Source organism: Neodiprion fabricii, chromosome 1 (genome assembly GCF_021155785.1).
Source record: "Neodiprion fabricii isolate iyNeoFabr1 chromosome 1, iyNeoFabr1.1, whole genome shotgun sequence".
Classification (NCBI taxonomy): domain Eukaryota; kingdom Metazoa; phylum Arthropoda; class Insecta; order Hymenoptera; family Diprionidae; genus Neodiprion; species Neodiprion fabricii.
The window spans coordinates 30,764,556-30,777,646 of NC_060239.1; the positions used below are offsets into that span (position 1 = coordinate 30,764,556).

General features: G+C 35.0%; 1 protein-coding gene across 3 annotated transcripts; it reads left to right on the forward strand.

The window, feature by feature from the left end:
- Positions 1 to 57: 57 nt before the first annotated feature.
- On the forward strand, positions 58 to 11,050 carry LOC124187988 (mitogen-activated protein kinase kinase kinase 7). 3 transcript variants are annotated; one of them, XM_046580230.1, is made up of 9 exons: positions 58 to 276; positions 863 to 1,088; positions 1,628 to 1,745; positions 1,877 to 2,206; positions 2,439 to 2,551; positions 2,763 to 3,169; positions 3,244 to 3,343; positions 6,307 to 6,416; positions 6,582 to 6,743. In XM_046580230.1, the coding sequence occupies exons 1-9, from the start codon at positions 199 to 201 to the stop codon at positions 6,660 to 6,662; spliced, it is 1,563 nt and encodes a 520-aa protein (XP_046436186.1). In that variant the 5' UTR covers positions 58 to 198; the 3' UTR covers positions 6,663 to 6,743. The 3 variants fall into 3 exon arrangements, with proteins under 3 accessions (XP_046436186.1, XP_046436179.1, XP_046436197.1); XM_046580223.1 differs by lacking the exons at positions 6,307 to 6,416; positions 6,582 to 6,743 and adding exons at positions 7,971 to 8,224; positions 8,391 to 11,050 and having other exon boundaries at positions 62 to 276; XM_046580241.1 differs by lacking the exons at positions 6,307 to 6,416; positions 6,582 to 6,743 and adding exons at positions 7,971 to 8,224; positions 8,391 to 11,050 and having other exon boundaries at positions 193 to 295.
- Positions 11,051 to 13,091: the final 2,041 nt, after the last annotated feature.

The window sequence follows — 13,091 nt, forward strand, 5'->3', positions numbered from 1 at the left end:
CATTGCAGGTTTGATATCTTTGACCAATTGTATTACAGAACGCCCACTTCGTCTCAAAACAACGCAACACGTCGGTAGAAAGACGAAAAATGGCAAATGGCGAAACAATTTGAATGCCAGTTCAAATAAATATTTGTGAAAAATTTGCGTTAGCTGGGTAAATGCGGCCTGAAAATAATGTGATGCGGACGGTATGTGATGGCGAGCAAGGAAGGAACTGGCCATCAGCAACAGTTTGTTGAAGAAATTAACTACAATGAAATCGAAACACAGGAGGTAATCTTGTGATATCTGTGTAAGAAAATCGCACATTTTCATTATGTTTACCCTCACCAAATTGTCATTTTGTAGCAAATAACTTACCCTTAAATAAATAGCACTCGTAAAATTCCATATCGTATCAATGAACCTCGTATAAAAATCTATTGCGAAAACATAACCTCACAACATCTTCGTCTCCAAAACATTTCGGTCTCTATAAACATACATGAATATTTTTTTCACTCAATTATTTATCTCGATCAATCAACTGAGTCCTGACTGTTAATATGTCTATCCACTTTCGGGCTGTTGCTCACCGTTATTCATCAGTAAACATTATTATCGACGTGCATAGAACTCGCGTTTGTAAAAGAGAGTGAATTGATTTATACAATATCAACGAACAAGCTTTATAGATCAGCTAACGTTAGTTAAAATTAAAACATTTATTTACAAAGAGATATCAGCCATTGCTTTGTAATCAAATTCATCTAATCAGCTTTGATACGCGCCTCATGATTTGTTTAGACATTTTATGTCAGCGATCCAACTTCCTTTAACTAATACAGTAAAGTAAAAAAGTAATTGTTTCTGATAACAGATTGTTGGGAAAGGCTCCTTTGGAGTTGTCTGGAAAGGACGATGGAGAGGTCAGTATGTGGCGGTGAAACACATAAACTCTGAGGGAGAGAGGAAGGCATTCACCGTCGAAGTGCGCCAGCTATCCAGAGTAGCACATCCTAATATTGTTAAACTCTATGGTGCATGTACAAAAAATCCAGTTTGTTTAGTTATGGAGTATGCTGAGGGTGGCTCTTTATATAATGGCAAGTAATTGAATATTTATAGTACACTAGTGTTAATTCAAACTAACATCCAGCTAATGATTTGTGAAATATACACATATCCAAAAAAAGACCATGCATCCTAAAAAATGATTTATTTTGTAAATGATAAGTATTATTTCACAAGTATCACATCATGGTATTTTTTTATTTAATCAATTGCGAATAGAGTTGCTTGAAATAATTTTGGTTGTTGACTACAACCCAGTATGTTTAAACAAATGTAGTGGTTTTACTTGATACCTTATCTATGAAATAGGAGTAATGCAGTGCCTGAATATAAAACACCAATGATCTGCAAAATACAGCATACATTACTGAGTTTTCAAATTTCACTTTAAGGCTGCTCTGTCCCATCATTCTAATAATTATACATGAATGATACTTTCTCCGCTTTATTCTTCCACTTACATTCGAGCTGTGTACGTATCTTTTGAGAATTGATACTTTTTCTGCTTTTTTAAAAAAAATTTCTATACAATACACACATATTTTATAACTATAATGTGTTAATGTTACAGTGTTGCATTGTAATCCACAACCTTACTACACAGCAGGCCATGCAATGAGTTGGGCACTCCAGTGTGCTCGTGGGGTTGCTTATCTTCACAACATGAAGCCAAAACCATTAATTCACAGGTTGGTCAAATATTTAATCATTACATAGCTATGCACATGTTGTTGTGTTTCTAAGAGCCACTCACTTTCAAACATGGACATAATTGAAATTCTATCAGACACTATAACCTTGACTATTGGAAACTTTACAGAGATTTGAAGCCTCCTAATCTTCTTCTCATCCTGGGTGGTCAGACTCTGAAAATCTGTGATTTTGGAACAGCCTGCGATCTGAATACTTACATGACCAATAACAAAGGCTCTGCTGCTTGGATGGCGCCTGAAGTCTTTGAAGGATCGCGGTATACAGAAAAATGTGACGTGTTTAGCTGGGGCGTTATTTTGTGGGAGATTTTATCCCGTAGAAAACCATTCGACGACATTGGTGGTTCTGCATACAGAATTATGTGGGCTGTGCATATTGGGCAGAGGCCTCCGTTGATGGATGGTTGTCCTAAACCGATAGAAGACCTTATGACCCGGTGAGTAAATATTAATTTGTTACAGCATCTTCCTATTTACACTAAGAAAAAATCTTTGAACACAGTTCAATATCTTATGGTACCTTATGGTACTGTCCAGTCATAAATCCACTTGACATGAACGTGTGTGTTTGATGTAGAGTTCGACTATTACTCATTATGCCAAAATTTAATCTGTAATTCCTATTTTTCTCTATATTAACTTTCTCTCATTTTTATTTGTTGCTTTTAGGTGTTGGAAAAAAGTTCCAGAAGAGAGACCGTCAATGGATGAAGTTGTTCAAATTATGTCCACTCTTTCAGAGTTCTTCAACGGTCAATTGGATCCTGTTGAATATTCTTTAAGTATGTTATAAACCTCCATAGACACTTCTTAAACTAAGATTATCAAAAACGAAAAAAGATGATAAGAACGCACTATGAAAAAATTACGTCTTATGAGGGTTTTTTAGTAGAGAAAACAAATCATTATTATAGTAAATGCTATTTCATGCAAAGTACAAAATCCAAGTAACCTGTACAGTAAAGAATTTTGCATGTTCATGGTAATTTTCAGGCAGTGAAATGGATGAGGAAGATGGTGCTGATGACACATTGGATATGCCGAGTACCTTAAACTCACAAATCAACGGTTCTGTAAGCAATGGTACAAATCAGACACCAACACCAACAGACAATCAAGTTATGTCTGACATTCAATTTACACAACCAGAAACCAGCTCGTCACAGTCTCAGGTACCACAGACTGAATGTAACACAGGGTACCTCACACCTAGGCTGAACCAAGCTGGAACACAGTTCCTTGGACTTCAGAATAATTCTAAGCCCAACTCACAAACTGGCGGTAAAACAGATCTCACGCCACAAAGACCTCCTAGAGGTATACCTGTGACTCAACGAACCAGACTATCACCATCAGTTTTAAACGACTATACTTCGCCGATACAGATAGAGTGTAATCCAGTAAGTAGTCGCGATATGTGGGTTTACTTGTCAAATTTGTTGATTTTTATTTATTTTATGATGCCTATTTTCAGAATTCTTGGGATTTAACCACCTCCGATGACTCTTCCTGGGAGATACGTAACATGGCGGGATTGGACAAAATGGTTCCAAAGACACATAAAACTCCTCAAGGTAAGAAGTTCAGAATTTTTTTACGATTCTACATTTATTCCATTTGAAATCATATGAGTTTGGCAAATATCGTATTTCATATTTACTAGAGTGAGCTTCTGAACTTGACCCACTTTGTTTTATCCATTGAATTTTCGTCAAATGCCTAAGTTCAATCATTTAGCAGCAAAAGATACCTTATTATTCTGAAGATACATGGATCGTTTTGATTTCGATGTAACAACAAAAACTCATGTACGATTTATACAAAGGTATACATTCAAAGGTATACTTGGAAAATAATATAGTAGAATAAGAAATTAGCTCATATTCAAAGTTAGAGTGATATCACAGAGCTGGTAGTCAGTCACTTTTTTTTAAAGGAGTCACGTTTTTCCAGAAATGGTTTCTTAAGTCACTTTTTCGGTCGTAATTAAGTTTCGTGCATGAACAATTTCGTTCCAACATTTTGATCTCAAGCAATATCCACTAGATAAGCCGAAGTATTATGAACAATTGCCCGAAACAATAATAATTATTTATTAGCTACTGATTCCATGCCATATATTCCATGTATACATTAATTATAAAGCACTAAAAAATAATTGTTTATTGAATAATGAGAAAATTCGATACAAAAGTGTATATCGATTTAAATTATAGAGTGAAGAATCTTTTCCTAAATCACCTAAAGTTAGATTTCTCACATTGACATTAAGATAAACTGAATTTGCGTCATTTAAAATGTACCTTAAATACCAAACGCCAAAATCCTAGAATACCCAGATACCATAATATATTGTGAATCATAAACAGTTTTTTTAAATCCAATAACTGCACAAATTTTTTATCTTTCATCTCTTTATGGCGGGATCTTTTCACAGTACAATCTGGAACAGATGTATTTACACAACCAACTATTTATTTAAAAACTTTTTCTGATTCACTCCATTCTACAGATATATAGAAAATTTTGGCTCCACTCGAAAGTATAATAAAAATCAGGGAATTTTGACCGTGACAAAAGGACTCTTTCTATCGTAGAGTCTGAAAGTCCATGAAGATTTTTAAACTATCCGGTCTCTGGACACTTTGGTCATTAGTGTGAGAAATTGGTATGTGGTTTGAAAAAATAATTCGGTTACATATCCCTGACATAAAAGCCCATGGCGTGACTCAACGCAAAGATACAAACATAAATAGCCAGAATACAGGGCAAGCATTAAGTAAGGATAAAACAGAAGCTGGTCCCCAGATGTCTGGCCTCTAAGACACCCCGTATACGTGTGCTGAGACTGCATCTGTGCGCGTGTGAAAGCCTAACAGATGTGTCATAGAGCCTGAAAGCTTGGTAGCTTAGTCGACTGCGCAGATACTTAGATCTTGGAATACGAATTAAGTTCGTACTCTACTTTTCATTCTAAAAGAACTCTTAACTATCAACTGCAATTAGTGCATAGTAAGACCGAGAGATAATTTTTGCTAGTGCATTGGTAATATTTATTTTACTACACTTTATCCTTACAAAAACATTTTTAAATTTACATTATCTTAGGCAAGCAGAATAAGTTAAAAGACATCCGTCAGTAATTATTTGTAATCACATTATAATAACAAGGAACTCAAACTTAAAACAAGCCTAGTCAAGATTGACACTGACTATTTTTTACTTGATTAGCTTACTCTAAATGGCTATTCAAAATAATGTTATTGCTGAGAATATCAGTTGCGAGTCATACTCTTCATACTTGCACTTGTAGCCTGTACAACGTCAGGGGTATATAGTGGGGAGATGAGGGGTGAACGACACCGAGACAATGCCGCAACAAGTAACTGAAATAAACTGACCATGTACTTCGTTATCATCGGCTCTATAAACTAATAAACTATGAAATATACAAAGCTACACGATGTAGAGATAATCGGAATGACGCGAATTTATGCATAACTCTGCAACTCATTTGAACAACAAGATATCGTTATGTGGTATTGCTCAGGAAAAAAGTTTGAATTTTATAAACAGAAAATTGAATACTCCAAATTTTAATTCAGTTACCCATTAATGAAAATGATGTATCTGTTCGTTTATTCTACCATGCTGTACATACTGGTGACACCAAACTGTCTGCCAACACAAGCCCCCTAATAAGAGTACGTCCCGCACTATTCATAGCTGCAATCAGATCACCGGTCCCCGTCAGATTTTTTCAATTAAATTCACCTTCGTTCGATGAAAATTTATTTTGTTGAATGTCTCCTTTCATAATTATGCTAATGTCAAATTCTATCAGATTCCACCTGTATGTTGTAGTGTACTTTCAGATTGTTTGACATTTTCAAAGCCTAGAACAAGCTGATGTAGTAATTAAGAGAATAAAAAAAATTCACCCTAATGTAATGACAAATGTGATTGACAAAGGAAATCTTAAGTAATATAGGTCTCCCGCCACGTGTGTAACCACATACAAGCAAGTGTGTGAGCATGAAGTATATTTTAGGCTCAGAATACCAAGGCATGTTGACTCATCTAAAATACACTCTTGCTGAGTCTCATGTATATAGTACAGATGCATATATATATATATATATATATATATATATATATATGAGTGTGGGTGTGTATGTGTGTATATGTGTATATATAGACGATACACGCTGTCAAGTGTCAACTAAATGACTTCCCTGTTCTGCAAGATAAATCCCGTGGGATGAATTCATGCCACATTGTAATTTTCTGAATTTTTTTATGTTCTTGTTGCTCACAAAGCTTAGATTAACGTTGAAAGTACTGCAGCACATTTGCCTTAGTAATATTTCTACATGCCATAACAAAATGCACTGAATTCATTTTATCTGACGATCAATAGCCACCACTTTTCGCAAAATTGTAAGACTTTCTTATACATATAGCGATTCAAGAGTTATGTAAAATAAAAGTAGAAGATGCTAACCCTTGTTGCTGAAACATACTTTTATTTTTATAGCCCAACGCCTTCATGACTATTTTTTCCGAATCTTCAAGCAGCTGTTGTACATAATCAATTGCGATACATCAGAAGAAGATCTATCTTTGTACCTTTTTGCAAAAAATTCAGTAATAAGTTTTTTACAATCCACTATCATTATTCCAGTATTTATCAATAAAGAATCATCTTGATTTCTTAACGACTTCTATAAATTTTGTGCTTGCTTGATTTGAATTTAATGCAGCTGTTTTTTAGTTAGTAAAACTATACAGTAGTAGATTCGTGCTTCATAGGAATACACTTCTGAGACGAACGCAACGCATTACCTAATTTTGCAGTATTATTGGAAAATCCGACGCATTAAATCTGCATAAAAGTCAGGGATTCGGAGGACTTTATAATGCTGACCGCCAGTTGACTCCTTGCCAATATTACTTACATGAGATTAATATGGACGTCTCAATAAACACTGCTCATTGAAATTAATCAGATTGGTTTTTTCTTTTCTGTATTTTTTTAACTGTTCAATGGGTTCATTTTATAAATTACGAAAATTATTTTCCGATTCCTTTCTATGCTCGATATATATACTAATAAAAGTTGAAATAATTAATATCCTTGTATCAAAGTGTCACAACAATCAAGTCAATCAAGTCACGCTTGAGTATAATAGGAAAATAAAAAATATGCCAATTATTGCGCACTAGAATTCTAAAAAAAACAATGAAGTTTTGGAAAAGATTCACATTCGGATAGTAAATTAAGTAACAAACTAATAAAAAAGAATTCATTTTACCGCAAGTAGCGAGAAAAGTAACAAAAATGACCAAAGAGATCAGAAATTCTTGGGGATGAATCAAAGCACGAATGTTTTGTTCTTGGCTCATGCTTCACCAACCCTACTCCTAAGAAGAAGGCCAGAGGGGGGCAGCATTTAGCAGGTGTGGCTGAGTCAGCCTCCCCGATATAGCTACTCATTTGTTTAGTAGCGACCGAACTGCCTGCGGAGGAACACCTCCCAAGGATAATCTTAGAGCACAGTCTCTGTAAACATGTGGCTTTCCTAACGTTTTCATGAAGTATATTCATTTGAAAAGATATGGAAGTTATAATCCTCGTATGAGCATATTTTAAATTCTTTTTTATCCTAATGTGAATTCAAAACTTATTTGCAAAAATTAAGAAAAAATTGATCTTGAGCACACGTTCTTAAGGAAGATGCAATTCTGAATTTCAATCTTTAATTGTGATATTGGATTATGCTGCAACGAAAAGCAGTGTTAACGCGAAATTATTAATTTACGAAATCGAGCACTGATTATTGTGCACTGCTCAATATGTGTGATGAATTACCCAATATCGTTAGCACAGAGACCCTCAAGTGTTGCTGGGTACTATTACGTTAGTATTCAAATGTTATTAATAAATATTGTTTAGAAGTTGAACTAACTATTAGCGAATGACGACTACATGGATTCTGGATTATTGAAAGCATAATTGAAGCTTAATTACCATAGTAGATGATGCATCTTGTTAGTGTTGAGACTATGATCTTTTTTAAACCACTCATCGTCAGTTGATACGTTCACAGAAGATTTCCATGAAAACGGCATGTTGTCACTGAATTCCGTTGGACGAAATTACCTTAAGATGAAACGTAATTGAGGATTATTACATTTTAGGAAGCAGCACAACGAGTGAAGATTTGGAAAACGTCTATCGGCTGCTGGATGCAGAATTGAGGCCACTCACTCCGGATTATACGTGTCAACAATCTCGGGAGATCTTTGAGGAACATAAGCAACTTGCTCAAGAGTATCTCAAGGTGCAAACAGAAATTGCGCTTTTAGGTCAGCACAAAAATGAGATGCTTAAAAACCTCAGCGTTGATAGTCTACGACAACAACAAGAACTCCGTAAGCTGGAAGATGAGAAAGTGAGTACTTCTTAATTTTATTTAATATATTGATTTTACTACCATTATATTCATTGCTGCCATTATATTTTTAATTTTTATTCGTTTTATAATTTCTAACAAGATTTATTTATGCAGCTGTTCTTGACCAATACTAATATATTTGTAAAATTTTGGTTCGTAATAGGAATCCTTGGTAAAACTATACTGGAATTTGAAGAGACAGTTAGAAATCATGAAAGGCCAACGAGGTGGCGGCTCCGGAGGTGCGCCTGTAGCCATGGGGTCTACAGTATCTGGAGAAGATGGTTGGGTAGTCGTTCCATGCCAAGACCCCTCCAGGCTCTCTTGAATGTGCATTCTTGGAAAGGTGCACCAAGGTCTTCGTATTGATGAAATATGTTATTAAATACATAGTTTTATCGTTATTTAAGATCACTCAGAATAATCCTTCAATGTATATCGGAGTTAAAGAAACGACGACTGAATTAGGCAAGGGGCTGAACGATGATCTCTCGTTTCTTCAAACATGTGTTATTCAGTATGCTTATAATAATAGAAACCAGGAATGGTTGTTTTGTACAGAAGACTAGTACAGCGTTGCTAAACTTCGAAAGACATTCAACATGGGGTACAGAGCGCCCACATAAGTCCAGCGAATGAGTTAATGTTCAGAGATATCGGAAAATCAAATAAATATTTTCTAGTAGTAATTTATCAAGTGTTACAATGAGCAGATATACATCGAACACGATCTGCAACGTAACTTGTCCGAATTGAAAATAAATTTTTATTCATTTACCCAAATGGTATCAGGTGTATCAAACTTCGAATTATATTTTCACCACCTCTTTCAATATCTTACATATGTTTTGTATAGGAGGTTCACAAATTTGTCCTGATAAGATTGACAGCAATATTTATCAAGTAATATCCTTAAGATATAAAAAATCATACACATCTCAGTTGAAAAGATCACATTTAGAACCAAAGTTGGTGAAAAAATATAATGTAAGGAAAAAATGTATCATACAAAATAGAAATTCCTAAGCGTCGTATGGAAAACAACTTATGAGTAGTGATGAACGTTTATTAGTAGTGATACATTCTTCATATTATGTCTTCTAGTTATATATTTATACAAATTTGATACACTGATTTGAACATAATTATTAATGATTTTAACCAGCGCTTAAGAATTGAATCAAATAGAATTTAAATTGTCGTAGTTAATATACATACCTACGCGCGCGTACATACACACGCACACACAAAATCATATGTTTTCAAAATGAAATTTCGGATACGTTGTAAAAATTTCATTTGAAATATACAGTTGACAAAAATACTTAGACTGTGCTTGGAATGAGGTATAGAAGAGGCGTTGACGAGGTTACTGAAATGTACTTACTACGCCATTGAATCACTTCCACGACATTTTGCTGCGAGTTTGGACTACTTTTAAACTCTGAAATTAATACTATTCAGCTGTAACATGAACAAATCTGTTCTCAAATCGAATAAATTTATGTTAATAGTATCTCCTATAAATCATTGAACTTATCAAACTTATTGTTAATCATAGGTAGCGAATGTTTTGAGATTGTGATTCAAGTTTGTCCATCGATATTTCTTATCTGCGCAAATTGCAAACATTTCATGCACAGCCAGTATATTTAAGTTTTAAGAAAAAATAAATAACAGGATACTTTAAACCGTTCTGTGCTTTAGTATTGTTAAATTTTTAAACTGAAGTAACATACATATAATATTCTAGTCGAATGTTGTAAATAATCGAAGATATTGTTCTATCATATTCCCATACTTTTTAGATATTATAAAGTACCTAAAGTGCTGGGCGGTGAACGTGTGTTAGTGTAAAAGACTGTAAATCACGTGTACATACTCGGTAGTCCCTCTTCTTATTAACTTGATACAAGTAAATCTGATAACTTATGCCGATAGTCAAAATATTTTATCGCATATGTGATATATGTTATACCTTAAACTGAACACATTTCCGTATGTTATGTAACTTATTGATAAATAGTAATCAATACGCTTCACAGGGCTGTGTATCAAAACTTGATGTAAAGGAAGAGCTATAAAGTTTAAGACTTTTCCCCTTGCTTTCATTTTTACAACAGCATCAGCTTTAGTATCTTTTGTCTCTACAAGTTGCAGACTGTTTTGGAAATTTTCGAATGCTCTACAAACGGCGAATTGACAATAAATGCATATTTTTTTGTACGCCCAATCATCACTAGAACTTAACGAATCATAGGAAAGTGAGAAGAGTGGCTACATCATTTTTTGCGTACTAGAACTGAATCTGCACATTAGATCAGATAATTGGTAATGCTGAAACCGACAGTGCTTTCATATTGATCCATACTCAGCTAATTGTTTGCATACATTTATGAGATTGAGTGTGATAGAATGACGTGCAGATATCTGTCAACCTTTTACTTTTGCAATAGATAAATCGGTAGAAAATATCAAAACGATTTGAATAACTATGAAAGGTAAACATTACCGTTGAGCAGCTAATCGCAGGGTGTGATACCGAAGATTACAGCCTAGAAGCAAAGCTTGTAGACATATTCTAGCAATTGACGAAACTACTTACCGCATAAGATATGGCGCATTGTTAGAAGAGTACCTAATTATGGGTATTTGAGTATACTATTTTTGTTGCTAAATTAAAACATTTCCCCTCCACATTGCGAGGAGCAAAAAAATTGAAATACTTGTAACTACCTATTTATAATCAGTTATTTTCTTAGTAGAAAAGATGCATTTCATGTACTATTGTGATGTATAATTTATAAAAACACAGTTTACATATCGATGTTCACTCGATACAACTCCCCCATTCCCTATTGCTTTGAATAATCTGACACCAAAACGACCAGAAAATATCACGGTGGCATCAGACTGGAAAACACGAGAATTATCACGCAATTTCGTCAATCAGGAAAAATCATAAAATTACGTTGTGCCGCTAGAAAAAATGTATTTTATTCCCGACTCAACTGTAATGCTGAAAAATGAACCAAAGGTAGCATACGAAGAGGACAATCCCGCTTATAATTATTTCCAGCAAGTTACGTGGTTGCCACTTTTCGAGTTAATAATGTGGATATAATTAAGTCGGGAATAAAGTCCTTTATGTAACGCGGAAAGAAAGCCGACAGCATTCTATTCGGATTGCGTGCATTCGATTCCTCTAGCAAAATTACGTCAATATAGTGTCATCATCCAAAATCATCAAAACTTTCACCAGGCAAGGGCTAAATGATGATATCTCGATTCTTCAAATATGTGTTATTTGGTATGTTGATAATAATAGAAGCCAGGAATGGGTTTTTGTACACAAGTGTAGTAATGTACGTTGGCTAAACTTCAGAATACATTCAACATGGGGTGCAGTGTGCTCAAATAAGTCCAGGTAATAAGTTAGTGTACGAAGATTGCGTTCCTGAGGGTCCAATTAGTCTAGAAAGGGTCATAAAAATCAATTTTGAGACTAAAAATTGCTCGGTCAAAAAAGTAAGGCCAATGGGATAAAAAGTAGAAAAATGACGAAAGAGGTCTTTCGTTTTTCGGCCGCAACTTATTTGGACTGCGCGCAATCAATTCCGCTCCGAAAATGACGTCATATGGTGCATCAAACAATTGATTCCAGTATCATCCAGCATGGTCAAATTTTCAGTAAATATTCGATGAAGCTATCATTGCTTTTTTCGTGATTTTCGAAGCAAGAAGTTTTTGTTTCAGAATACATTCGAACAACTTTTCTGAGACTAATTCGACCTTACGGATTCTAAAAACGGCGTTGGAATCATCGTGGGACCAATAACTGAGACAATACGATATAATTTCGAAAAATTCGTTTATTTATTTCTTTTAAACCAGGTTACATAAAATAGTAAAAATACAATCTCACACATAATTTGAAATATACTTACTTACTACGACAATGACTATCTGATGTAATATTATTCATATTCTGCTTAAGATAAAATGCGATGCACTGTTATTTTTTGTTATAATCAGAATTATAATGTAAAGCTTATTCATAAACTTCTTCCTCTCGTTGAATCTTTACTTTCGTACTATCCGGCATCTTGTTGAGTTACCACACAGTGACACCCGGTCGCTTGTACTAGCATTAGGGCACGTTGAATCAACAGCTGACACTTGGTTGCTGTGAATTTGTGACTTTTTTCCTCACCTACTTGAAAACTGCGTTCAAATTTCATGTGTTTGGACTGTACCTCTTAATCTGTTGCTCGCAGCGTATTGGGACGACGCCCAATCGACTTGTCTCGCGATATTACGTCGGAATAGTGCAGGAAAGAAATTATTCCAGCACTTTTCAAAACTGCGATAATTTTCGCCAAAAACACAAAGGGTTAGCTTTACCTTTTTTTCGGCCAAGAAATTTTAGGTCTCAGAATCGAGTCGTATGACCCTTTCCTGACTAATTGGACCCCCAGGAACTCAGAAAACGCAGCTAAAGCAACGTAGGACCAACAGCAGAGACATGACGACGAAAAGAGCACCAGTCAAAAGATGTTGAAACCACAGGTTCTTGTTTTTGGCTTTATCTTTTGATCCGTTGCTCGCAGCGTATTGAGACTGCGCCCAATCGACTTCTCTCGTAAAATTACGTCAGAATAGTGTGCGAAAGAATTTATTCCAGCACTTCTCGAAACCGACAAAATTTTCGCCAAAAATACAAAGGGGTTAGCCTTACCGTTTTTCCGGCCGAAAAATTTTAGGTCTCAGATTCGATTTGAATGACACTTTCCTGACTAATTGGACCCCAAGAAACTCAGAAAACGCAGCAAAAGCAACGTAGGACCAACAGCAGAGACATGAC

Bases quoted from the DNA above. Each gene is read 5' to 3' on its own strand.
- LOC124187988 (XM_046580223.1), top strand. From the start codon at position 199: ATGGCGAGCAAGGAAGGAACTGGCCATCAGCAACAGTTTGTTGAAGAA. The intron at 2,552-2,762 runs GTATGTTATAAA...GGTAATTTTCAG, and splicing joins TCCTGTTGAATATTCTTTAA to GCAGTGAAATGGATGAGGAA. The intron at 3,170-3,243 runs GTAAGTAGTCGC...GCCTATTTTCAG, and splicing joins TACAGATAGAGTGTAATCCA to AATTCTTGGGATTTAACCAC.